This window comes from Delphinus delphis, chromosome 2, assembly GCF_949987515.2.
Source record: "Delphinus delphis chromosome 2, mDelDel1.2, whole genome shotgun sequence".
Lineage (NCBI taxonomy): Eukaryota > Metazoa > Chordata > Mammalia > Artiodactyla > Delphinidae > Delphinus > Delphinus delphis.
This window is the reverse complement of record NC_082684.1, coordinates 5329607-5355462: the sequence shown is the minus strand read 5'-3', so window position 1 is coordinate 5355462 and position 25856 is coordinate 5329607. Positions and strand designations below refer to the sequence as shown.

At 60.7% G+C, this 25856-nt stretch overlaps 2 protein-coding genes and 1 long non-coding RNA gene across 5 annotated transcripts in view; 1 reads left to right on the top strand and 2 right to left on the bottom strand.

Annotated features, from left to right (window-relative positions):
- Window positions 1–7987, bottom strand: part of SLC25A29 (solute carrier family 25 member 29) — a 14610-nt gene extending 6623 nt beyond the window's left edge. Inside the window, exons 1-2 of one of the 2 annotated variants that reach the window (XM_060003926.2) lie at window positions 7606–7987; window positions 2021–2064 (exon numbers count right to left, since the gene is read on the bottom strand). In XM_060003926.2, the coding sequence (XP_059859909.1) occupies window positions 2021–2064; window positions 7606–7639 (78 nt within the window). In that variant the 5' untranslated portion in view covers window positions 7640–7987. Of the gene's footprint in view, window positions 1–2020; window positions 2065–2629; window positions 2706–7605 lie in introns of those variants that run through there. The other variant, XM_060003925.1, reaches the window with a different exon arrangement.
- Window positions 7392–25856, top strand: SLC25A47 (solute carrier family 25 member 47). Of its 2 annotated transcripts, none has more exons than XM_060003923.1 (7): window positions 7392–7485; window positions 20207–20345; window positions 22444–22487; window positions 22797–22868; window positions 23581–23763; window positions 24394–24730; window positions 25029–25856. In XM_060003923.1, exons 2-7 carry the CDS (start codon window positions 20318–20320, stop codon window positions 25307–25309), a joined length of 945 nt encoding a protein of 314 aa, XP_059859906.1. In that variant the 5' UTR covers window positions 7392–7485; window positions 20207–20317; the 3' UTR covers window positions 25310–25856. The 2 variants fall into 2 exon arrangements, with proteins under 2 accessions (XP_059859906.1, XP_059859907.1); XM_060003924.1 differs by lacking the exon at window positions 7392–7485 and adding an exon at window positions 19584–19599.
- LOC132419994 (uncharacterized) lies at window positions 10928–13886 on the bottom strand. Its single transcript, XR_009518292.1, has 3 exons — window positions 13694–13886; window positions 11883–12156; window positions 10928–11297 (listed from the first exon to the last, which is right to left on the bottom strand). It is a non-coding gene; the product is annotated as an uncharacterized lncRNA (long non-coding RNA).

The following is a 25856-nucleotide window of genomic DNA, read 5'->3' as shown; positions in this document are numbered from 1 at the left end:
TTTTAAAGACAGCTTTGCCCAGATGGGATGCTGGTGGGCCACGGTGGCAAAAACACAGTTCCAAACGGATCTCCTCAAAGCCCACCCTCCAGGTGCCAGGTAAGGTGGGGGAGAGGGGTGTCCCGGGGGCAGGAACCCAGTGGGGCAGAGGCTCCTGTGCTCAAATTACTGCCGGGGGTGCTGGTCATGGTTCAGAAGGTCCGAGGGAGCTAGAGACGCCAGAGCAAAGTGCCCCCCAGCCTGGCGGGCCTGACTGAGGGGCCGGGGGCGGGGAGCTGCAAAAGGCCTGGCCAGGCCTGGCCGAGTCCTAGCTCACAGAGGCCTCTGCAAAGCTGGGCTGAAGAAGTGACTCGGAGACACTTCCTGGCTGGATGCAGCTCTGAGAGGCGTTCACAACACATGAACACGCGACAGAAACACAGCACGACGTGGACCCTGCTCGGCTGTCCTGGGCTGCTCTGGCCCGTGGGCAGGCCCCGGGGGGTGGCCAGCTGGGCAGACACCGGAAGCCGTGCGGACAGGCTGCCCCAGCACCTCACTCTCACAGGCCCATATGGGGGCTCAGGGGCTGCTGAGTGGCCAGAAAGCCCGGCCTTTCCAACTCCTCCCCAAATGCGCTGAGTGGCTTGGAAGGAATAAGGAATTCCACGACCTTCGGAACCAGCACTTCACCCGGCACAAACTGCACTGTCGAGCACCGGGCCCAAAGGCCTCAGTAATCTTGCCAACCCCTCACTGTGCAGGTCAGAACTTTACCCAGAGGTAAAGTGACTGACCCACAGTCCCATGACAGATCAGCCGGGCAGGGGGCCCGGAGCTGCACAGGCCCAGGGACAGACTTATTTTTTTTGGCAGGGGGTGGGGTGGGGGGCGGGGGAGACTTTGCTGAGTGGCTTGAGGGATCTGAGTTCCCCGACCAGGGATTGAACCTGGACCCTCAGCAGTGGAAGTGGGGAGTCCTAACTACTGGACCACCAGGGAATTCCCGGGACAGACCTTTTTAAAGTCAGAGCCAGTGCATAAGGCAGGGCCCTCACGCCTGTGCTGGAGAAAATCCCTGCCCTAGTTCACAAGACTTGTTCTCAGCCCAGGAACACCTGGGTTCCTGAAGAAAGAGGAGACAGGGAGTCCTCTCAAACCCACCTAGGGCTGACGTCCTCGCCTGCGCTCTGCCCTCGCCCCCCTGGGAAGAGATGACAAGTTCAGTGTTCACAGCGGGACACCAGGTCTGGCCGAGTGCCTGCTGCTGGCAGCTCACCGGGCTCCCAGGGGAAGCCCGCAAGGAAGGGTCCTGACGTGGCTACAGCTGAAGGACCAAAAAGCCCCAGAAACGGGGGTATCTTATTTGGGAATTTCCAACTGGGTATGCGGACTTCCTTGGTTTCCGTTGAGGTGCCGGAGAACCTGGGGCCCGACGACGTGCCAAGGTGTGGGCTCGCAGAGGGGAACTGGGCGCCGGCCCCGGGGCCATGCTCAGGAGCCACCAGCACCCTACAGGTGCACACCAGCCCTCGGGAAACGACTGCTCAGTTTCTCAGCCCTGATCACCACCGCTCTGTGAAGATCACGGTCACGGGAAAGGCTGACAAGGTTTGATTTTTCTGCATTTTCTCCCTGAACTTTCTTTCTTTTTCAGGAAGCTGTCTGGAGGAGTTCTGTGTAAAAACGGGGGGTGGGGGTGCCCCTTGCTCTGGGTGGGAGGAAACCTGTCCTTCGGCCCCTCAGTCCCAGCTGGCCAAGCCCCAGAATGGAGCTCCAAGTTCAGCCCCAGCTGGGAGACTGCAGGGACAAACCTGGGAGGAAAGGCCGACTTGGCCCGGTGGACAAGCTGCCTCTCACCTGGGCAGCAGGGAGAAGAACCCTGACTCTACCTTCATTCTAGAACCTGTGGGAGGACCTTGGAAGGGCTCCCAAGGTGGTGCCCAGAAAGGGGGGTCCAGCCACCAGGACGCTGCAGGCCGCCCTCCAATGTCTGTGCCTCCACGAGGGCCTGAGAATAAAACCTCGACGAGAGACTCACCTTGACCGTGTCAAACGGGTGTCCCACCAGCACACCTGCCACACCTGGAGGGAGAAGGGAGGACGTGTGACCCAGATGCCTCGGAAACCGCAGCGTGGGGCACGGTTCTGGCAAGGACGTGCCTGGCACATCCGGAGAGCCCCTTAATCCTCCGCGTGAGGGTAAGTGAGGGTGACCGCCCCGAGGTCAGGCCAGCACCTGGCCAGCTCAAAGCTGGTGACCCTCCCTCCGCCCTGCTGCTCACTGCAGGTGACAACAGAAGCTCCCCCTTGGGAGGCTGCACGTGCCATTTCTAAGATGCTCACATCACTCCAAATACCTGGCACGGCTGGGGGCTCCAGGGCTCTGGACTTGGGGCCGGTCCCTCGCCCAGATTTGAACTTTCCCTGTCATTTACCAGCTGCTCGAGCTCACAGAGAACTCGGTGTCCGAGCATCACTCTCCACCTGTACAGGTGTGAAGATCAACCTCCCCAGGGCTGCTCCTGGCCCCGAAGTGCTGACCCAGGACCTGAGGCGTTCATGCCTGGTTATGTACCAGTCCAGGACCTGTCCGAATCCAGCCCCCCTCAGAGGACAAAGGCTCCCCCTCCAAATGGCCCACAAGCACCTGTCAGAGTCCTGCGTGCTGTGTGCGTTACAAACATCCCTGTGAATCAGGCAGTCTTGTTACTCTGCTTCATGGAAGAAGTGAGGCTCAGTGAGGTCGGGTGACTGCTGCGCTGACTCCCATGCTTTCCTCCCTAGAATTTCATGTGTGTACATCTTACAGTTCTTTTTTTTTTTTTTTTGCTATATTTAAATACAGCAATTAAACAGGCTAACATTTGTTGAGTAACAAACAGTAACGTTTCTACCTTCTGGTTACCGTTCTTAGTTTTGTCCGTGTACCAACTCTCTTTCTTATGTATGTAAAGAAAGGACCATTAGCCCGTTTTACAGATGAGGAAACTGAGGCATAGAAAAGTAATATGTCCATGCCACACAGCTAGGTAAGCGGTGGAGCCGAGATCTGGACCCAAACCTTCTGGCCCTGGAGCCGCCCTCCTTAACCACTCAGAGCTAACTAACTCCCTGTCAGAGCTGGTTAGCATGTTCATGGATGCCCAGAGTCAACGGGAGTTACTACGCTTCTTCATAAATTGAATTTTTAAAAATTTATTTATTATTATTATTACTTTTTGGCCGCACCGCACAGCATGTGGGATCTTAGTTCCCCGACCAGGGATTGAACCCGTGCTCCCTGCACCGGAAGCGTGGAGTCTTAACCACTGGACTGCCAGGGAATTCCCCCATAAATTGTATTTTTAATCCTTGTATAATGTCCTCTTCATCTTAATGCTTCGGACCTTAAAATCCACTTTGTTTGATATTAGCTTTGCCAATCCTGCTTTGTTTTTGGTCACGTGTGTCTGGTATAGTTTTGTCCAGTTCCTAATTTTCAACCTTGTCTTACTGCTTTGTTTTAGTTGTTCCACAATCTACAGCTGGGTTTTGGTTTCTACTCTGGCCTGCAGCAGTCTCAGATTTTGCCAAGACAAGAGCTCTGACGTGATTCCGTCTTATTTTATGGGCATGATCTATGTACTTCCTTTCCTTTCGACATTTTTGCTGGTTCAGGCAAACTACTATTTATCCCCTTTCTGCTTGCTAATTTCTAACTTCAGCTAAGAGTTACTTCTGCTTTTGAACACTCATAACCCTTATGTAGAAACAGGGTGAGAACCGTCCCTGCCATGGGGTGAGAGTAGGAGGCTCTCTCTGCCCTCTACTGCCCCACCCTACCCCCAAGGGGGTTCCCACCCTGCCAGCTTCCACTGATCTACAAACCCCACGGGACTCGGGGCTATCCCATCTCCTCTTCACCTCTCCCGCCATCTCGGGGTCTCTACTCCGATCGTTGGAGCCTTTCTTGACTATGGCCCTCAGTTGTAACACATGGGAGACATGCCCTCTGAATTCCTGCTCATCTGCAAAATCTGCTTCTTTAACGCCATTAGGGAAAACAGTCCTGTGCTCTGGTGAGAATTCCGGGCCCAGGCCATTAAGGGCGGCAACGTCCCAGAATCTTCCGGTTTCCAGTGCAGATGAGAAATCTGTTGTCAGCGTGTCTGTTCTCCTTTATCAATAACTTATTTATTCTATGAAGAAGCCACTGAGATTTTATCTGTAGATTTCGGGAATGTCACCAGGAGATACCAAGGGTGTTGTCTTTTTCCTTTAAAAGAACCCAGCCTGGAACTCTCCCAGCACAGACTAGCCTTTTCCTGATCAGAGAAAATTTCCTCTATTATCTATTCATCATCTCCAGACCTTTTTCTCCCTCTGGGACCCCTAACATTCAAGGTGGGTGAAAAGACACCCCAAGCCTGTCTTTCCCCTCGAGACTTCCACCTCTGTGTTTCTGATCTTCGAGACACACTTTGTTTTTATCGCTTGAGATCTACCTTCTTTTTCATTTCATGTTTCGAATTTTCTGAATTTGAAAATCCTAATTCTAGGACCTCCTCTCGTGGGCTGTAACTGGATCTCCTCGGGTTCTGGAAACCTAACACTGCCTGGGGTGCGTTGCCTGGCCTTCCTTCTCTCTCCAGCCGTGCCCCCTGCAGCCAGGCCCAGCTGGGGTGGGGGTCCCCTTCCTGTGGGTGGATGCCCCCGCCTCTGGTCCCAGACTTGCCCAGGTGCTAGTAACAGCCTTCATCAGCCTGTGGGGTGGGAGAGGCGCCCCTCAATCCCACCAAGGGCTCCGAGAGCAGGCAGCTGCATTCCTATTTTCTCCCTTGATCTGAGGGCCCTCAGGCGAAGGGCTGGCGCCCCTCACCCTAAACATCTCCATCCACAGAAACAAGAGTCGGCTACGGGCCTGCCTCCATCAGGGCCTCCAGTCCCCCAAATCCTTACCCTTTTAACCTCCCAGTCACCTTGAGAGCCAGGAAGCCTGAGGGCCGTCTCCCTGAGAGGGGCCTACAGTCACAGCAGCCAAAGTGGACCGTGTCTCCCAACTCCAAAGCCGGTGCCCACTGCCTTACATAAGCTGCCTTTGAGGGGCAACCCGCATCCCATGACCCTCAAGGGCAGGAGGTGGGACCACTGTCCTGGAGGCGCCTGGCAGAAGAAGTGGTGGGAAGGGACACCAGGATGACTGACCTGTCCCCCATATGCAGGGTCCCACTGCCTACTGTTGAATTTCTCTCCTCCCATCCATGCCTGTGGCAAGGGGACCCCCATTCAGAGCCCAAGGTCAGACCAGGAACTGACCCGTGGTGGGGGAGTGCAGGCGGGCATTGGGACCCTTCCATCCCGGGAGACCTCGGGGAAGCTGGCAATCAAGGTCCCACCCGCACCTCCCCGGAAGGCGAGGTTGAACACGTGGCCCACACTCAGCCAATCAGAGGTGACGTACTGTCCTTCCTCCGGGCAATCTGAATCAAGAGGCACCCCAGCTGCGGAAAGGCAGCCTTCATCTGCCCTGAGCCTCTAGGCCTTGAGGAGCTCAAACCCCAAGGAGCCAGGCAGCTTCTGGGGGACAGGCCCCAGGGCAGGGGCGCCACCTGAGCAAGGTTCCTGGACGGCCCCTCTACTCCAGCCAGGCCGTGCCAGGGGCCCGGAAGGCAGGCCTGGGACACAATCCGGTCACTGTCCTGTGGGCCAGCCCCTAGCGCCCGTGAGGCTGGGGGCAGGGAAGAGCTTGGCAGCCTCTCTCCACTTCTGAGGGCCTAGGTTTCTCCTGGGTCAAATATACCAGGAGAGGGTCTCTCCTACCCTTTCCCGTCACTGCTCACACAGTGCGGGAGAAGGTGGGCACCACCAGCCCCAGGCTTCCACCTGGATCCAGGTAGGGCAGTGGGTTTGGGGGTTGTGGAGTACCTACAGCTCTCCCGGGTGCTGGACCCTGGCCTTGCCCCAACCCTGGGGCCTGGACAGGATCTCTCCCAGGTGGGCTTGGCGAGGATGGGCAGAAGGCATTCCAGGCAGGGTCCTGGGTAAGCAAGAGCCCAGAGTGACTTAACAAGTGTGTCTGGGGGGATGGGCCTGGCCTTAGGATGAGTGTTCCCAGCCCAATCCCCGTGGATCCCAGGACGCCTGCGTGAATACAGAAGGAATCCTGCGCCTCTGGGGAAAGAACCCACTCTGCCTAGCGGAAAGGGGTTGGAAGGGGTGTTGGCCCTGGGGCTGAGCCACCACTGGGGGTGGGTAGAGAAGGGTCTGGGGCCCAGGAGAAGCTGGCAGCCTGGTGGCAGGACGCTCAGGGAGGTCCCTCAAGGGGGACAGGAAGAGCAGAGAGTGGAATGGGGATGGGGGGGATTGAGAGCTGGGTCTACAGAGGCCAACCCCTCCTGTCTCCTCTGGCACCCTGGGCTTGGGAGAAATGCTCCCCAAATTACTGAAAGCTCTGGGGCCTGGAGGCCTGATTGGGTGACCGTCTGGGACACTTCCTGGGCACACCCCCTTCTCCACCAGCCCTCCTCTGGTGCAGAACAGGAAGCTAGCAATGCACTGGTTTAAATGCTAGATGCTCTCCTCTTCCTCCAGGGTGCCCACGGCTGGCAGGCAGCTGAGAGCTTTATTAAAGACAACAGGGGCAGGTGCCGGAGAAGAGAAGCACCTGATGTCAGAGACTGGATGGGGCCTGGGGACACCCAGCCAGCAGCCCTCTCCCCGTGAGGCAGAGCCCTGCCACTTCTGTCCACTCTGCTGAATTCCTGAGGGCTAAACCTGGCTCCCAGTGAATACCTGTTGAATAAATTAACTCTACAAGTAAATGCAGAGAAACTAAAGGCCAGAGAGGCCAGTGCAGAGCCCGACGCCCAACGGTCAGGCCACAGCAGAGCCCGTACAACACACTGACTCAGGTTCTCCCGGGGACACAGGACCCCAGCGCCACGCCCCGGCTCCGGTGACACGCACGCGTGAGACCAAGGCCTAGCTCGCGCGGCGTGTCAGGCCCACTCTGCCAGCCGGGTGGAGTCTAACCACCAGCAGAACCACGTAGGAAGGGGGCGGGGCGCCAAAGCGTGACTCGGTGCCTGGGGTCGTGCCGGCGCCTTTTACGCCATCTCCCTAGGGCATCGTCCAGTGGCCCCGGCCCCAGCCCCACCCAGACGGCTACGGGAGAGGGGGTAGAGCCAGCTTCAAACTTTTTGGGTCGAGGGAGGGGACCCTGCTCCAGGTGGGCGCGGGCTGGGGGAGGGGGAGAGGGAAATGGGCTCGGGGCCTCGCCGTCCGCCGGCCTCGGGCGAGGAGGGCTGTGGGGCATCCTTCTGGCAGTCCCCTGGCAGCCACGGTACTGTCCCGGAGCGCCAGACCTCTCGTCCGAACGTGCCCTGAAGGACTTAGAAGACACCTGCCCTCGCGGACAGCGTGCTAGGCACCCTCCCGGCTTGTCGGCAATTCACGCCCACGAGAATCCCGTGAGACAAGAGCACTGTTAACCCATTTTACAGACGAGGAATCCCCAGCCTCAGGGTAAGCCACTGGGCCGAGAGCTCGCAGGTGAGCTGGCCTCCCAGCCCGGATGCCTCGCCCCGGCGTCCCGGCGTTCCCGGCCCCCGCACGCGCCCGGGCAGGACCCGCCCGCCTCCTTACCCCCAGCGCATCCAGCCAGAAAGTCGAGCGCCATTGCCGGGTCCTCGGTGAGGCCGCCCTTCCTCCTTGTCCTCTTTCTCTAGCCCCTCGCCGGGCTGGTCGCCGTCGAGGGCTCCCCCTGCCCTGCTGGGCCGGGACTCGGCCTGGCCGCCTCCAGGCACAGAGCACCGCGCAGGCTGGGGTCTGGCGGCGGCGAAGGCGGCGAAGGCGGCTCAGCGCGCGACTCCTCGCCGGGCGCACGTCCTTCGCTGGCCGGCTCGCCGGCCCTTGCTGTCGCCAGCGCACCACCCGCGGTCCCTCACCTCGGTCGGCGTGTCCGGCCCCTCGGACCTGCCGGCCGGGCTCGGGCGGGGCGCAGAGCTCAGCCAACGGGCGGACGAGGCTCGGACAACACCCCGGGCCCTGCGCGCCGCCGCCGCGCTTCATTGGCTGGGCGGACCTGGGGCGGGCGGGGCGGGAGGCACGTAACAGGCAGGCGGGCGGGCGGGGGAGCTGCCGAGGCGCTGCAGACAAAGAATGTGCTTCGTGCGCCCGCCCGCGCCGCCCCGGGCGGGAGAGGAAGCCGGGTGTGTGCTGCTGCGGGAAGGTGGGGCCCGGCCCGGACGGGGAGCCAACGGCCTGCGCGGCCCAGGAGCTTCCCGGCGTGCGCGATGCGGGTCAGCGGGGCGGGAGGTGGCGTGCGCTCGCTCCGGATTGGGCCTGGGATCCTGGGGCCTGGGTTTAGATCCCGACTCCGCCGCCCAGCCTCAGGGTCCTCGCCTGTATAATGGGGACACGCCGCGGTAACGAACGTGGAAGCGCCAGGACCCTCCAAGGCCTGCAGGCTCGGACACTAATTGTCACACTCCTCGAGCGGCGAAACACCCCCTCGGGGAGTCTTCGCCCCTCCCGTCTGTGCGCCCTCCTGGCGGCGGCCCTGCGCCTTCCGGCCGCCTGGCTCACCTCGGGAGGGGCGAGGGGCGTGGTCAGGCCCTCGCGGGCCCGCACCTGAGCGCGAACTGCGGGAGCCGCGGAAGGTTGTGAGGCGGGGGAGGTTCCTGGACTGGTCCGAGAGCCGCGAGGCGGGAGAGGCCAGATCGCGGCGCCTCCATATCGGCGGCCAGGCGCTGTGTGGCCGGAGGGGACGGTCCTCGAGCCGCGGCTCTGGGAGGCCTGCGGGCCTGGAGAGCCGGGCGGAGGGGAGGGAGGGTGCGAAGGCGAAGTGGGAGGGCGCTGGGCTCCTGTCTACGCGGGTGGCTGGGCGGCGGGGGGTCGGGGGGGTTAAGTAGGAGCCGAATCCGACGCCGCTCCCCGCCCCTCCCCCCCAGTCCCCGAGATTGGCAGTGGCAAGGGACCCCCTCCCTGCTCCCTGGGGAGGGTCCTGGTCAGAGACTTCCCCCCTGCCCTCCTTCCCCAGCGCCTCACGAAGTCCTGATTGGCCGGTTGGGACCGGGCTTGGCTGGACGCTTCCTCACAATGGGAGTCAGGTGACACCTTCAGGCCTGCGCCCAACTTCCTTCTTCGTGCTCATGTGGTCAGGACCACACCTTGCGGTGTGGCAGATCACACAGTTCTTTTATTTGCATTTTACTGTTTCTGAAATCGACACGGGGGTTGCCGTGGACATGTATCTCATGGACAGGTTTTAAATATTATATATACTTGGTACTAGGGGGTATATGTCAGGAGAATGTACAATAAGTAGTGAACCCTGGTGGTACAGAGGCCACTAGGAATCCGACGATTATGTGCGGTTTCCTTTTCTTCTTCTTAGAATCTAAATAGAACATTCCGTAAGCAGAGACCCAAACCCAGGTCTGCTGACTCCTAGTCCAGTGCTTGTGATGGCTGGTGGGCCCTGAGCTAGGGGTCTGGAGGCCTGGGTTTGAACATCGCCAGCCTCTGACCCAGCTCAGGCCTCAACAAGGCCCATGAGCCAGAAAAGCATGTGGGCCCCAGGAGCAGCCCAGACTCAAAACAGGGGCAGGAGTTGGCTGGAGACCTCTGAGGCCGTGGCGATTAAACTGGACAACCTACGTCCAGGTGACTCACCTCTAGGAACAGGGGGTCCCTGGGTGACTGAGGCCTCAGGAGATAAAGCACAAATGCCTGTAGCATCCGTCCCTGTTTTTGGAGGTTTGAGAGGAGAGTCAAGTGCCTTAACAGGGCAGTGAGTCAGAAGATTATTATGGACCAATTCATAAGGAGACAAAGAGGACCCGCTTTGTTTTGCTTTTAAGAGAACACAAGTGCCTTTAAGTTAATGCCATGCTTGGGGCAGGTGGCATGAGCCCTGACTCCTTGGGGGGGGGCGGTCCTTGGGAAGGGGCCCAGCAGCCTGGTGCACAGTAGGCACTCAATATTTGAGCTTCAGAAAGCTCCTTGGAGGGAAGCCCTGTTCGGGCCGACCCTACAGGGATCCAGGTGGGGGAGCTGGTAGCTGGAGGGTGGGATCCTACAGGCCAGGGAGGAGGGGTGAGGTGTGAGGCCTCTAGCTGTGCATCCTGCTGGGAGGGCTTGGAAGTGGGGCTGGGCTGCGGGGGAGCCAGCGTTCAGGCTGAGGCGTGTCGGGTCTGGGGACAAAGGTCCAGTATGTGGTGAGCAGTAGAGGGGTGGGCTCTGGGGCAGGTCTGCCCACAGCGGCGTGTTGGAGAGGCCTAGGCTGTGGGTGCTGGGCAGTGGCCTCCAGCTGGGAGCACCCCAAGGGCAAGTCCAGGGTCTGTCCCGTTCATCCCAGGGTGTGCTGGAAGCAGCATTTTCAAGGCCGTGAGGAAGGAGTAAAAGCAGGCACTGCGAGGGGTGCGCCGCTGGCTTACTAAACCCTACGACCACAGCTCCTGAAAGCCGCCTCTCCCTGAGAATCACGCATGTCCCCGCTGCCCGGGAATCCCTCCCCCGGCTGGTGCTCTGGGCCTGGAGCAGACCCTGGACCACATACAGTGTCACTCTAGCAACTGGACGAAAGCAGGGCATGGGGATGGGGTGGGGGGAGACCCTCCTCCCTGACCTCCTGGGCCTTCCACGACAGCTGGGGAGAGACCCAGAAGTGAAGAAGTCGTGGCCAAGTAAATGAGTACGTCCAGACAGGCCTGCGTTATTACATCAGCCGCTGGGGCCCATGTCTGTTCTTCTTCATTTCCTGAGGCTAAAATTACAGCACAGAATGTGCTCTTTCAAACTTCTCACGTTCCACGGGGCCCCAGGACACTTCCCCCTCCCAGGGGAGGCCACCTTGCGGGGCTCAGACCCCAGCCTTTAAGAGGTGGGAGGGGCCCAAGGCCAGAGCAGTATGAGGACAGCTGGGAGGGGAGAAGTGGCACAGGGGACCAGGGGTCAAGCCAGGTCACTGAATGCACGGTAGAGTTTTTATTTTGCACAGCTTTTATAACTTCTTCCACAAGGCAGTTTGGGTTTGGAAAATTTAGAAACACGAGCAGGTAAAAAAAAAAAATGGGTCGTAAATGTTCTCACCTTGGAATCTGATGAATTCAGTGACGGGAGGCTATTTGGACCCCGGGTGGGGTGGGGAGTGAGATTGGAGCTCAAGGTGTCACAGGGTGAGTGGGGTGAGGGTGGACCGAGGCACCTGCTGTGTAGACCTTCTGGGGTGTTAGGCCATGCCGGAGGGTGCGCAGGGCGAGGCTGGGGGCCAGGGCAGGCGTGATTCTAGGATGGAAGCCACCGGAACAGGTTCCAAAGCTCCTGGGCAAAGGCTGGTGGGGGGGACAGGGCTGTCAACTGGCCCCCCTCTCACTTGGAATAAAACCCAAGCTCAGTGCCTCAGAGCCCAAGGTGACCTGGCTGCACCCTCACAACTCCAAGTTCATTCCCACCTCAGGGCCTTTGCACTGACTGCTTCCCCTGGGTGGCAGCTCCTCCTCCCAGCCTGGCACAGGTCATCTCCAGAACTCAGTTCCCTGCTCAACTCTCAGCTCCTCAAAAGGGGCTCGGCTGGGGGCCCCCCCACCCCATCCCCATGCCCTGCTTTCATCCAGTTCCTAGAGTGACACTGTATGTTCCTCTGTGTTTATCACCTCCCTTCCTCAGGCATGTTAGCTCCACCAGGGCCGGGACTTTGCCCCTCTTTACTAACACTAAACTGGGCCTGGCACACAGCAGGGGGTGAGCAGGCAGCCGAGGAGCCTGCCCTGGGTGAGTGAGTCCTGCCCTGTGGCCACGGGTCTCCCACCCCAAACCTCTAGGATTGGAGTCTCCCAGAGAGACCGCTAAAATGCAGATTCTAGGGCCCCACCTGGGCCCTCGGAGCAGGCAGAGGCAAAACCTGCATTGAAACTGACCTCTTCAGGGGCTGAGTCCGTCTCCAAGGACAGGTTCGGGAAGCTCTGGCTCAGTTTTGCTTTTCAGTCTCAACTTGGACCCCTCCTGGCTGTGTGGCCCTGTGAGCCATCTTTGTCTCAGGTTCGTCATCTGTCAGATGGCTTCAGGAGGATTCTAGGGTCCAGAGCAAGTGAAGGAGGCCACGCAGAGTGGGCACAGAGCAGGCGCAGACCCGACCTTGCTGTCGTTCCTCCAGAGCAAAGTGCCCGGCTCTCTGCCTTTATCCATTGACACCTTTGCAGGAAACATGGAAGATCAGAATTAATTAATCAGCTGAGGTACTGAAGGGTTTCCTAAGGGCCTCTTTTTTTTTTTTCCTAAGGTCTTCTTAAACCCTGACCCCACAGCTGGGCTCCAGGCCCTGGCTCAGGAGGGCCCTCTAATGGCTGCTGAAGATGCTGCAGTGAACAGGCGTGGTGGCTTTGTGCCGGTGCCGATGAAGGGGCTCTGCCCAAGGGGCGTCTTTCTCCCGGTGGATAAACGTCTGCCGTCTGCGTGACCCTCTGGCCTCTGGTCCAGTCTGCACTGGGAGTGACTCAGCCACCCCAGTGAGGGTGTCTGCGCTGGGCCTCAGAGGGTGGAGGGCCTGGGACCCCTTAGGGACAGTCAGCCAGTGTCCTGGCGGCCCCTCCCGAGTCCACGGCGCCCAGAGTTCTCCTGTTGGGTAGATTTTGTGGAATTCACATCTCAGTTGAATTTAGTCATCCCCAAAGCGGCCACCGCGCTGTGTGTGTGGGTTTCTTGCATCTTCCTTCAGCTGCAAACAGTCACAGTTTTCCCCAGGGCCACCTCTCCAAGTGAGCTGTGGCCTCCGCTGCGCTCCGCACCCACTTGGCCTTGGAGTGAGTGGACCGAGAGGCAGGATCGAGGGAGGCTCTGGCCAGAGTATGAGATGAACAGAAACTCAAGATGGGGAGTGACATAAATAGACACGGCAAGTGCTCCTGGTGTAAAAATAGAGCTAAGGGGAAGTGCCTGGGGCGCCCTGGACCCGGAAGGCCAGTAGGGGTGGACCCCGGCTTGGGTTGGGCTAACTGGCCAGCACAGAGGGGCTGGGCTGGGGGGAGCTCGGCCAAGCGTGGACACGTGTGCTTGCTGCCCGCGGGCCTCCTGGGGCCAGGCCTGATCGGTGCCCTCTGGGGGCCCCACTGTCATGGTGGGGGCAGCTGGGTGAGCAGACCGTCCCCGGCTGACGGGCAGTGTGAGCAGGCACCCAGCGCAGTGGCCAGAGGAGGGCCGTGTGACCCCACCCAGGCGGAGTCGGTGGGAGGGTGGGGCCCCGGGCAGGGGTACTGGGTACTGAGCCCAGGGGCGTGTCCGGACGGCAGGGTGGCAGGCAGGCTCCTCGCCAGCGCCGGAGACCACTGAGAAAGGGGCTGAGAGAAAGACCTCGGCACCCTGGAACCCAGGAGCCCTGCTGTGGTTGTTGGACCCAGAGTCCAAGCTCCCCTTTTCCAGAACCTGTCCGGGCGGGAGGGGCCTTTGTCAGCGCTGTGTCCCTCCTCCCTCCTGTGTCCCTCCTCCCTCCTGTCCCTCCTCCCTCCTGCCTGCCCAGCCTGGGGCAGTCACCCAGCCAGACGTGAGCCAGCGCCCGACTGGGGCAACCGAGCAGGGAGAACGGTCCCCTCTGCCCGAGCCAGAATCCCCCCTCTGCCACCTGCCCTGCTGCTTTGGGCTCTGCCCTCTGGAGCCCCTGCCACGGGCCCGGCCTTGGGCCCCTTGGGTGTCTGACACTCGGCTCCTGTGCCACTCAGCCAGGGGCCAGGCTCACCTCCCAGGTGAACCCCTCTCGGGGCCTTGCTGTCCAAATGGAGGGTGGCGGGCCGGCTTCTGTCATCCGCCTTTGAGCATCTGTTGTGCCAGCGGGGGTGCAGGTGAGCCTTCCCTCAGGGGCTTCCTGTCAGAGTGTGCCTCTCTCTCCTTCGCAGCTGGCTCAGGCGTCTCCTCCGCCCTGACACTTTGTCCCAGCCTCCCCTCCTTCACTGGCCACTGCCCCCCCAGGCCCGCCGCTTCCCCTGGATGTGCCTGTGCCCACAACCAATGAGATGTGTCCACATGCTCCAGCCAGGGTGGTCCAAGCCCCTCCCAGTCCTGGCCCGCCTTCGGCCTTCCCCCACCGCGCTCCCTGCCGGTCTCGTCCAGGTCTCATGTGCTGATGACGCCCGTCCAGGCAAGCGCTCCCTGCCCGTCTCGTCCAGGTCTCATGTGCTGAGGACGCCCGTCCAGGCAAGCGCTCCTCTTGCTGCCTGTGAGCAATTTGTCTTTTTTTTGGCTGCACGACGTGGCCTGCGGAACTTCCCCAGCCAGGGATCAAACCCAAGCACCCTGCAGTGGAAGTGCGGAGTCTTAACCGCTGGACCACCAGGCAGGTCCCCCTGTTGCTGCCTGTGCAGAAACCACCCCCTTCAAGAGGGCCACGACTGCATAAAGGCACTGTGGCCGGACCCCGGCTGTGTGGGAAGCTAGGCGCCGTGTTTTGAGCCTGCTCAGGCGGTCCTGTGGAGCAGGTCCATTTGGCCAGGAACTGAGGCCCCCAGCCGACAGCCATGTGAGCGAGTCAGCCTGGAACACGGTCCTCCGGTCCCCGGCAGGCGTCCGATGGCGCAGCCCTGGCTGACAGCTTGACTGCAGCCTCACGAGAGACCGTGAGCCAGAGCCCCGAAACTAAGCTGTTACCGGATCCCCGACCCTCAGAAATGGCGAGATAATAAACATTTGGTATCATAAGCTTCTGAGGAATTTGGGGATAATTTCTCATGCAGTAATAGATAACGAATACACTCCCCAGCCAGGCCGGGGCTGCCGGGCAGCATCTGAGTCATTTTTGAATCCCAGCACCCAGTGTGAGGCCTGCACAAGAAGGTGTGCGCTGGAATGAATGACTGACAGACGTCAATAGCTTGCTCTCCCCACATCATCAGATATGCTAGGCCTCAGGCCCTGCTTGGGAGAGAACCTCATTCCTCAATCCACGCCCCTGGGTCTTAGATCTGGGTGGTGTCAGAGGTCACCTTGTCCAGGCGAGAAGCCTGAGGCCCAGGGGGTATGGTCCTCTCAGCCCTTCCAGCCAGTGGACCCCAGGGTTGAAGATGCCTCCTGGGCAGGTCGTGAAGGGGTCACAGGGGACTGGAAACAGGAGACGCTGCAAGAAGTGACCAGAGGGTTTTGGCTATGGCCTGGGTGCCGGGGAACTGGGGAGACAAGGCCGGCGTGTGGGTGGAGGCAGGGCAGGACTGGAGGAGCCTGACCGCAGGCCCAGGAGCAAGCCAGCAGCGGAGCCGGGCCTGAGGCTGCTGGCTGGCCCTTCGAGGGTCTCTTCTGCTCCGTCTGACAGCCGGTGCCTGGAGCCTTCAAAGTCCTTACTGGCATTGGGACTTCCCTGGCCGTCCAGTGGTTAAGACTCCGCGCTTCCGCTGCAGGTGCTGTGGGTTTGACCCCTGGTCGGGGAGCTAAGATCCCACATGCTGTGTGGTGAGGCCAACAAAATAAGAAAAAAAGAATTTTAAAAGTCCTTATCTGCATTAACCCTGCCCTAGGTAGCTGTCGTCCCTGTTCGCAGATAGGGAAACTGAGTCATGGGGTCCAGTTCATCGGTGTCACCGGTGGCACAGCGGGGCTCAAATTCCAGGTCTTCCCCTAACTGTGGCTGGTTGTTTCTCTCTGGCCCACGGTGTCCTCATCTGTAACACAGGGGTGGCTCCAGGGGGCCTGGCGCTCTGAGCTGAGCTCAGACGTAAAGGCGGCACCATCTGGCACCCCCACTGGGAGCAGTGGGAGCTGGGGGCAGCCCTTCCTGTTCACCCCGTTGCCAGGGTGGAGGTGGGGGCACAGGAGACAGCAGGGGACGCGCTGTCATATGCTTTGTGACCGAGGCCCTGGGAGCCAGGGCCCTAACGCCTCAGGATATCAGAGGGGGGCTAGGGTGTCTGGGAGAAGTGAGGTGGGGACTCTTCCACCCCCTTTCCCCCGAACCAGTCACACCCTAGAGATAACCCCCCCCAAAGGTGGGTGCAGCCTTGCCTCCTGCCCGTGGCCGTGTGGTCTCAGCGCCCAGCTGGGCATGGTGCCATCGGGCAGAGCACGGCTGGGGTCGAGCCAGAGTGTACAGGCTTCTCTCCTGTCCCATTTTACAGATGAAGAAACTGAGGCTCGGAGAGTCACAGAGTAAGCCAGGAGAGCACCTGGGCCCTCCTGACCTCGTCCAGTCTTGCCAAGGAGCCCCGTTTTCTGGAAATGCCAATCTCTGGGGCCAGCCCGGTCCTCCAGTGCCCATTCTGGACTCATTGCCTGGAAATCCCACTGTCCTCCTCACCCCCGCCCCTCTAAATCCTGCCAAAAATGGCAACGTACGTGACAGATAAAAATAGTTCAGGTATCCTTGACCCAACAGACTCCTCTCTGAGAACGTGCCCACTGAAACGCCAAAGACTCCAAAGCGTGATTATTGGAGCACTTTCTGTAATAGACCAGAGTATCAAGTACAGTCCAAAGGACGTCACTAGCTCCAAGGACACCACTAGCAAGTTGAATCATAAGGGTGATGTTCAGAGCGTCTCCTGGCTGAAGGCATGGCTCCAGGAGCCTCGTGGCTGCTGACACCTTAGCTCTCTCAAAGCCATATGGTGGGAAGCAACAGAACTGCTCTCTTACAAAGACACTGAGGCCCCAGTGGATCACACAGTGAGAAGCGCAGGGTGAAGGCCACGCCCGGGCAGCCTGGCTCAGCCTCCTGTCCACCCAGGCCCCGCGGCCACCCCATGGGCACTGTGTTCATGCAGGAGAAGGAAGTGAGTCCCCAGGTGCCACGGTGGCAAGGCGTCCCAGATGTACTGATAAGGAAAGGAAGCAAGTCGCAAAAGGATGGTAAAAAAGAACTTGTATCTGCCTGCGTCGTGCTGGGTGGCGGGGCTCTCACTTCTGTGCCGGCTGCATCTCTCTGGTCTGGACTTTTTGTTAGTAACTTGCAGTCATTCCTCTTGCTATGAAGTGTAAGAACGCGTTTTAGGATGTGTCACGCTCCTCCATGGCGCCTCGGCCAGCAAACAGCCCCGCCATGCCCGGGGCGGGGCTCGCTCCCCCGAGCCCTTTGCATTGGCGGGGCCACGGTTGTTTGTGCCATGTCTGTCTCCCCCTAGAGGGCGGCTCGGAACTCCTCGCTCGGGCTTTGTAGGGCCGCACGTGGTGGGGCTCTGCCGTTGGTGGAGGAGGCCTACAGCTGACCTTGCTGCTAGTAATAGTAACCCTTGCCACTGGGGGGCGTGGCCCCAGCAGCTGCCCATGGGCTCTGTCTCCTGCCATCCATGCAAGACTCAGAGAGGTCACACCACTGTCCGAGTTCACACAGCTGGGAGAGGTGGAGCCAGGAGCCAAGTCTAGGCTGGGGTCTCCCCCAAACCATGTGGGGTTCTCCTGAGCCAAAACCCCTGCCCACCCTGCCACCAGACGGCCTCTTTGCCAACTCCTGTGTCAGGGGTGAGCACATGACCCTGCCCTGGGTTCATCCATCTGTCCATCCACTATCCATCCATCCAACCATCCCTCATCTACCTACCCATCCCCCACCTTTCCATCTCTCTGTCTGTCCTTCTATCTACCAGTCCTTCTCTTCTTCCGTCTATCCATCCATCCATCTCTCCATCTATCCGCCCTTCCATTCACTGACGCATTTTTTTCACGCATTTACTCATCCAGTCTCGCCAGGGTGCTCGCCCTGGGCTGGGCGCTGTGGGCTCAGGGACAAGTCCAGTACGACCCTGCCTGCAGAAGCTCACAGCTGGCTGGGGAAACGCGTAGACCTGCACAAAGCAGCCTGAACAGTGAGGTGGCATGTTTTCTGTTTCTGCTGTGGAGAAGGCTAAAGTTTGGGCATGTTTGTTCAGGAGACAAAGGGCAGGTGAAACCTGGCTGCAGTGACCAAGAAAACACGCCTGTCTCAAATGCCACCTCTTGGGGTGCCCTTTCTAGCACTGTCCCCGCCCCCACCAACACCCCCTGTCCCCTCCCTACTCTGACTCTCACTGGCACTTATCGCCCTCTGGCAGACTCTTTATTTTGGTTATTTATTGTGTTGGTTTTCTGTCTCCTCCCCTGGAACGTAAGAGCCAGGAAAGGACCTTTGCCTGTGTTTACTGCAGTGGCCCAGTGCCTAGAATGTGGCATGTAGCAGGCATGCAGCGTGTGTTGCCGAGGTGGGGGGCATGGGTGGGGTGGGCTGTTGTCCAGGGGTGGAGACCATGCAGCTGGGGGCTGTGCACGTGGGTAGCGGGAGTGGATCCCAACGTGAACTTCAGAGGGTTGACCTCAGGACCGGGTGCCTCACAGGATGTGGGGTGCAGGGGGAAGGGTGGCCAGGGCAATTCCTGGGCTCTGGCTCAGGTGCCTGGGGCTGGGTGGCACTTAACTACATTAGACACTGCAGGAAACATGAGACTAGACAGTTCCCTGTTCTTTCAGTTAGACAACACGCCTCAAGCTCCCTCATCATCCAAGGTTCCGGCCCCTCAAGTGTAACATCTGCAGTTGAACCCATGTCCCAAATGGATTTGCCCTGCTCAGAACTGTCCTTTCGTCACCTCCCTCCTTCTAGAACCTATGCTCCTACTAATGCAGCCTAGTGTCTGGCTGGCCACTCCCGCAGGGACACACGCGGGGTTTGCCCTGAGTGCCCACAGACGAGAGGCAGGCACTGTCCTCATTTCATGGGTGCAGAAACGGAGGTTCAGAGAGGTCAAGGGCTTGCGCAAGGTCTCAGAGCTGGGATTTGAAGGCAGACAGCCTGGCTCCTAACCAGATGCTAGCCTGAACCTCTCTAAAGGCCAGGATGGATATCAGGACTGGCCTTGGAAAGGCTGCCTTTTGCCCTTTGTCCTCTGTCGTGGCAGCGGCCACTGCCAACCTGTGTCCCCCCACCTTGCTCCACAAACAGCTGGGCAGGTGGAGGCAGGCCTCCCCCTCTGTCAGCACCAGTCAGTTCAAGGCCAGCCTGCAGATCCTTCTGTCAGAGGACAGGAAATGGGCGGACACATGGCCCCTGCCCCAGGGCCGCCTGGACAGGGCTGCCCAGACACGGCCCTGTCAACACCTCTCCCCACCGGGGGTGACCCTGGGCAAGTGCACAGCCTCCCTGAGCCTCAGTGACCTCGAAGGGCTGTGTGGGGTCACGTGGGGGCGTGTTGAGCACACCACTGGGTTGATGGCCATGAGCGCAGGGCTCACGGGCGTCAGGGCCTGGCCCTCGGCAGCAGAGAGGGGCTGGTTGTGCAAGTATCCAGCGATCGACTCTGGCCCTGCCGCTTGCATGGCCCTGGACGAGTCCCTTTTCCGGGCCTCAGCGGCTCCATCTGTAAAATGAGACCATCAGCCCTGCCTCCCTCCCGGGGCTGTGACGGGGACCCCCTGAGCTGGTGAAGGAGGGCGTGGTTAACTAAAGCGGGCTGCAGCTGCCGGGGGGTGCGTCACCATTCTTTACAGTGGTTTCCAGTGCCCAGCAGACAGAAGTGGCCTCTTATTGGAGCGGCTTCCCCTCCAGGAGTGCCCTGGTTTGGTTAGAGGCCAGATCAGCAGCCCCTGCCCCCGTCCTTTTGTTCAGTGAGCCCTGTTCAGAGCTGGGTCCGTGTTGGGCGCTAGGGACTCAGAACAGAGGCAGACCTGGCTGGGGCCCTGGGCGCAGGGAGAGAGGTATGGAAGCGGCAGGGGAAGTGTGGGCCCAGGGTGGTGTGAAGGGCGTGGAGTACAGGGTGGGCTGCCCGTGACCTCTGTTGGGGCTGCTCACAGAAGGGCTCTGGCCAGCCTCCTGGATGCTTAGTCGTCGGTGGCCTGTCGCCCCCAACTCCCTCCCTGCTAACTGGAGCTCCTTGGGGACAGGGCCGGGGTCTTATTTGCCTCAGTGCAGCCTCAACTCAGATAGTGTTTGTTGAATGAATCAGCGACGGAGCTTTGAGGGTTCCCTGGGCAGGAACAATTCCAGGGGAGTCGAGGAGGCCCCAGGACACGGATAAAGTCTGAGCTTGGGCTGGGAGGGATGGGGGCATCACAGCCTCCCCAGGAGCTGCCTGGACGTGGCCTGGGGCTAGGCCTGCAGGCGGTGCAGACGGTGATCCTGCTTCCCGAGCTTAAGCCTCCTGTGGTCTCCCACACACTTCCCGACACCTGGGTTCTGAGCACACTGGAACAGGGTCCTTTGGGGTAGTGGGGAGGGAGTCCAGGTGGGCACTGACCTGCCTGCTGCCCAGCACGGCCTCTGCCTTCGGGGCCACTGGTCAGCAGGCTCCGCCCCCCACCGCAGGTATAAGGTCTGAGAGGAGCCAGCTGGAGCTGTTGAGGCCACCCTGGTGGTGGCAACGTACCTCCCTCAGGCACGCCGACCGCAGGGCCTTCCCCACCAGCCACGCTGTCCATGGAGTTTGCTGCTGGAGCCATCGGAGGTAACAGTGGGGACAGAGGGGTCTCGGGGGGGACGCTGCTCCTGGGGCCAGCAGGAGGGGCTGGAGGGGGTGCTCTGCCCGGGCAGCAGTGGGGTTTGAAGCCCCCCGGAAGTGGCCGGCACCTGGTGTGGGCCACAGGTGCTGGGAGGACAGAGCAGTCTTCCCGGAGGTTCGGGGCAGGCGACACAGGGCCCAGGAGGAGCTTTTGGGGGGCCGGCGGGGGGGAGTCTGCACTGGCCTGGGGGGGCTCAGCCTGGGAGGGTGAGGGGCTGCTGGGTGGGAGCAGAGGGTGGTCTCTGCGTGGCCAGGGGGAGCCTGGGAGCTGTAAGCATGGAGTGGGATGGCGGAGTCATGGGAGGGGAGGGGAGGCTCCAGGAGAGGGTGGACAGTCAGGACAGATGGGGCCTGGGTCCTGCCACACTGACTGCAAGGGTGGGCGCGGAAAGGGAGGGTCCCAGCCGAGCCCAGCACCCCCGTCCGCTGGCTGTGTGCACACACAGGGCCAATCCCGGCCTTGCTGACCCCCGGACCGTTTTCACTTTTGGGGAAAGGGCTATTGTGAACGCCCGATCCAGAGGTAGCCGGCCCACGGGGAACGGGCTCCTACCGGCATCGATCACACACACAGGCTATTTTGGGCGAGGCGCCCTTGGCCTTGCTCCTCTTGTGAAACAGCAGCGGCTGCCCGTCAATACTTCTGGGAACGGTGTGGGGTGTTTTCAGAAGGGGAGGGCGGTGCCGAGCCAGGAAAGACCAGGGCCCTGGCCTCATCAGTGGGTTTCCTGAGGTCCCGCTGTGGGCCGGGCCTGAGGCCAGCTGCTTCCCTGGACATTAGCCCCCTAAGGAGGAGGCTCAGAGAAGGGGCTTGACTTGCCCAAGATCACACGGCAGGAAGGGCTCCCGAGTCCTGCATCTTTTCTCCAGATCCCAGGGAAGCCCTAGGTGGCAAGGGCTCCTGCTCTGTGCCTGGCTCCGGGTCATGGGGATCAGACCTGGGCCTCTTCCTTGAGGAACTCTAGTTCTGGAGTCAGAGACGGCAGGCGGTGGGACAGCAGCAAAGCCATATGACAGGGGTTGTGACTAACGTGTTTTCTGGCACAGAGGCAGCCCGGAGTATAGGGGTCAGGGAGGGCTCCTGAGAGGAGGTGATGCTACGGCAGGGCTTTGGTGGATGAGTAGGAGTTTGGTGAGGTATATGTAAGGGTCAAGGGGGGGTAATTCTACCCAAGTCAGTCAGTCAGTCTTTTGCTTCACTCTTTGTTCCTTCACTCATTCATTCAGTTTATTCTTTCATTCATGCGTATTTCGTGAGTCCTGGGATACACAGTAAATAGGGCACAGCCCCCACATGCCTTACTGTCCTCAGATGGCCCTCACCGCCCCCCCCAACCAGGGATGAAATCCCAGGGACCTGCCCACTAGCTCTCTGTCTTTCTCATGGCAGTGCTGGGGGCTTGGACGTTGAGACCCTGGTGTCAAGACAGGAGAAAGAGATAGGCGGGTGGCACCTGGCCCTCTTTGCAGGAGGCAGAGGGTCCTGGTCCAGGAAGCCTTGAGTCCTACTCTGTCCCATGCAAACTTGTGTTTCCAGGCAGTTCCTCACAGAGGCCTGGGGTGACCTGGACTTTCCCAGCCCCCAGCCTCTGCTTGGGCTGTGTCCCCCCGCCATCACCCCCAGAGCTGTGAGGTGCAGCTGCCTCCTGGCTTGCAGACAAACCCTTCACAGACTGAGACTTGAGGGTGAGCTCGGCCTGGCTTGGAGACAGGGCCCAGCAAATTTTGGACCAAGTCTCCCAAAACACACCGCCAGAGGGGAGGCCAAGGAGTGTCCCTGGCTTTCAGAATGCGGCTCCAGTGGGCCAAGCCTCGGGAAGGAGAAACCACTAGCAGCCTGGCAGACATCAGTTCACCTCTCTGAGCCTCAGTTTCCTCATCTGTAAAATGGGGTCACGCTCCCTCACTGATGAGACACGGTGTGGAAGAGAAGAGCCAGGTGTGGCCTTTCTCAGCAGGAGCACCGTCAGGGTTCACCCACCCCCTCTCCCTGGGACGGCTCAGGCTCCCGCTCCTCTCACCGGTTCCTCTGGTTTCCTTCCAGGCGTCTGCGGTGTTGCTGTGGGCTACCCCCTGGACACGGTGAAGGTGCGGTCATCACCAGGCCCCTGCTACCCACCCCAAGGCCCCTGCCTGGGCTTAAGCCCCCCATTCATGGCCAGAAGACCTTTCTAGCCTGCTATTCAGAGCCAGTCGCCCCATGCTCCTCGGGACTGTAGTGCCCCTTTCTCCCCCTGTGCCTCAAATTTCTCATCTTAAATGGGGCTCACTGTCCCTGCTCTGCCCACAGTCAGCAAGGCTGCGACAATCAGGTGTTGGCTCTTCCCCTCCCCCAGGGCCTGCCAACCTTGCCCCTGGCCTGGAGCCACGCCTTCCTGAAGCCCACTTCTCCCACAGGTCAGGATCCAGACAGAGCCCAAGTACACAGGCATCTGGCACTGCATCCGGGACACGTATCGCCGAGAGCGGGTAGGCCTGGGGAGAGGGTCACAGCAGCAGGATGTTGGGGCCTCGGACCCCAGGGCTGCCACTCACCAACCAGCCTGGCAATACTGAGCTCCTCTCTGAGCCTCAGTTCTCTCACCTTCCAAATGGGAAAAGTTGTACCAACCTCCTGGATTCCTCCGAGAACAAGAGCCAGGGTGTCTGGCACACAGGAGGTGCTCAGAATGAGGTCCTGCCTCCAGAAGAGGGTCTAGAGGGGACATCTGGGGACTTGGAAGGTCTGGGGAGGAACCTGTTTGCATTTCTGTCCCCTCCAGCCTGGGCACCCCTTGAAAGAATGCTGGGTGGAGTCATCAGGGGTCCCAGGGTCCAGCTCGGAGCCCCGTCCAGAGGAGGGTCTCAGGGACACTTACCAAAGTGAACTTGGGAATCAGTGCTGACCAGGGGTGAGCAAAAGAGAAACAGCAACGACCAAGCTGCTAGTTCAATGTCATCGTCATCAAACAGCTGCCCTAGGTCAGGCCTGGCCCCCCGCCCTTCAATCCCTCAGCACAACCTCACGAGTCGGGGGTTACAATCCCCATTTTACAGCCAAGGAAACTGAGGCCTGAGGCAGTCTACATGACTTGCCTGAGGGAGGACAGGGCAGGGGCTCAGGACCCCCTCGGGCAGCCACTCCCCCCAGCTGGGCCTCTGGCCTGACTCGAGCCCTCGGGCCCCCTCCACCTGCCGCCAGGTGTGGGGCTTCTACAGGGGCCTCTCGCTGCCCGTGTGCACCGTGTCCCTGGTGTCGTCTGTGTCTTTCGGCACCTATCGCCACTGCCTGGCACACGTCTGCCGGTTCCGCTATGGCAGCGCCGACGCCAAGCCTGCCAAGACGGACATCACGCTCTCTGGATTCGCCTCCGGCCTCGTCCGCGTGAGTGGGGCGGGGTGACGGGGTCCCGGGACCGCAGGGGTGGGGAGAGGCTGGATGGATCCTGGGGGACTGCGGCTGAGGACACAGCTGACTCGGTAACTGAGGGCAGGCTAGGGAGCCTCTCTGAGCTTCTGTCTCTTCATCTGTAAGAGGCGTGGTGAGGTCACGCACGTGAAGCCCCCAGCACAGGGTCTGACAGGTATGAGTTATTAGTAAAATTATCCTTTATGTTATCTATTAACTTTATCAATGCTTACATTAAGTGTTACGTTATTCTTACACTAAATACTTACATTAATTAAATAATACATTAATATGTCATTAATAGATTAATGATGAGATTAAGCGCTTCCGTGAACTGGAGTCACATTTACCCGACACCTACTGTGTGTCAGGCCACTGTGCCAGCAGAGAACGTGTAGCTAAAGGAAGCACTGCCTCCGGCTGGGTGGGCGCAGCCGGCTTTGAACCCCACTCCACCATGGCCCGTGGGCCAGCCCGGAGCCTCCTGGGGCCCAGGCTCCCTGGCGGTCACCACGGGCCACAGGGGCGGAGGGAGGCCAGGGGCAGGGAATGCGGGCAGCGGGCAGCGCTGCATCCTCATCCCTGTCGGCCCCGCCCCTGCTCCAGGTGTTCCTGACCTCGCCCACCGAGGTGGCCAAGGTCCGCCTGCAGACGCAGACGCACACACACACGCAGATGCAGACGCAGCAGCGGCGCCCCTCGGCCTCAGGGCCCTCGGCTGCGCCCCCCACGTGCCCTGCGCCCGCTGTGGGTCGGGCGCCAGGGCCCAAGTACCGCGGGCCGCTGCACTGCCTGGCCTCGGTGGCCCGGGAGGAGGGGCTGCGCGGCCTCTACAAGGGCAGCTTGGCCCTGCTTTTCCGGGACGGTCACTCCTTTGCCACCTACTTCCTCTCGTACGCCGTCCTCTGTGAGCAGCTGACTCCCGCTGGCCGCAGCCGGCCAGGTGAGCGGGGGCCAGGGCCTGGGGCGGTGCTGGTGGTGAGGCTCAGCCTGGCGGGGGTTGACGTGGGGGGAGGAGACGGGCTGAGGTCACACTGGCACCCAGGGCCTCCCAGGTGGGAAGCTCATTGCCCTCAACAGGAGTCAGGACAGGCCTGCTCTGGGTGGCCCTGGACAGGTCATGTCGGTGGCGAGACCCCAGGGCTCCCTCATGGCCAGGCCCCGCCCTGGGTACCCACCAGCTCTCCTCGGGGGCCCCAGTGCGGCTTCCAACCAACGTGCCTGTGGGGCCCTCCCCGCAGACGTCTTGGGCGTGCTGGTGGCCGGTGGCTGTGCAGGGGTGCTGGCCTGGGCCGTGGCCACCCCCATGGACGTGATCAAGTCGCGCCTGCAGGCGGATGGGCAGGGCCAGCGCCGCTACCGGGGCCTCCTGCACTGCATGGTGACCAGCGTTCAGGAGGAGGGGCCGAGGGTGCTCTTCAAGGGGCTGTCGCTCAACTGCTGCCGCGCCTTCCCCGTCAACATGGTGGTCTTTGTCACCTACGAGGCCGTGCTGAGGCTCATGCAGGGCCTGCTCTCATAGCTGGCGCCCATCCCCCGGGGCCAACCCGCCAGCAGCTTCCAGAGGCCGCAGGGGCTGGAGGGGGCGGAGGGGAGTGTCGGGGTCTGGGCCCCAGGGGGCCATCCCCTCGGCTGACCACGAGGAGGTCAAGGGGCCCAGGGCTGGCCTGAGGGTCACAGGAGCCAGGGAAAAGCGGGCCTCTGGGATGAGGATGCGGCCGCCTGCAGCCGTCTTTGCGTGTGGTCAGTGGCTTGTACCGGCTCCCCTCCCACCTCGTCCCGCCACCCCCTCGGCTCCCCATCCTTCTCTCCCCGCTCAGCTCTCCCTGCTGGGCAGCGTGCTCTTCATTCCTGGTCCGCAGACGCAGCCAACTGGTCTCCCCACCAGCCGGAACCCGGGTGCAGCCGCCTGGCACCCGGCACGCTCGGTCCCCACACCAGCATGCTCAGGGAGGTGTCGCCCGAGCCCCGTCACCCCCCCTCACTCCGCCTGTGGACCCGAGACTCAGCGGCGAGCTGTTGCCAATAAAACGTTTCTCGGGCAGTTCGGTGGTGTTGCTCCGTGGTCT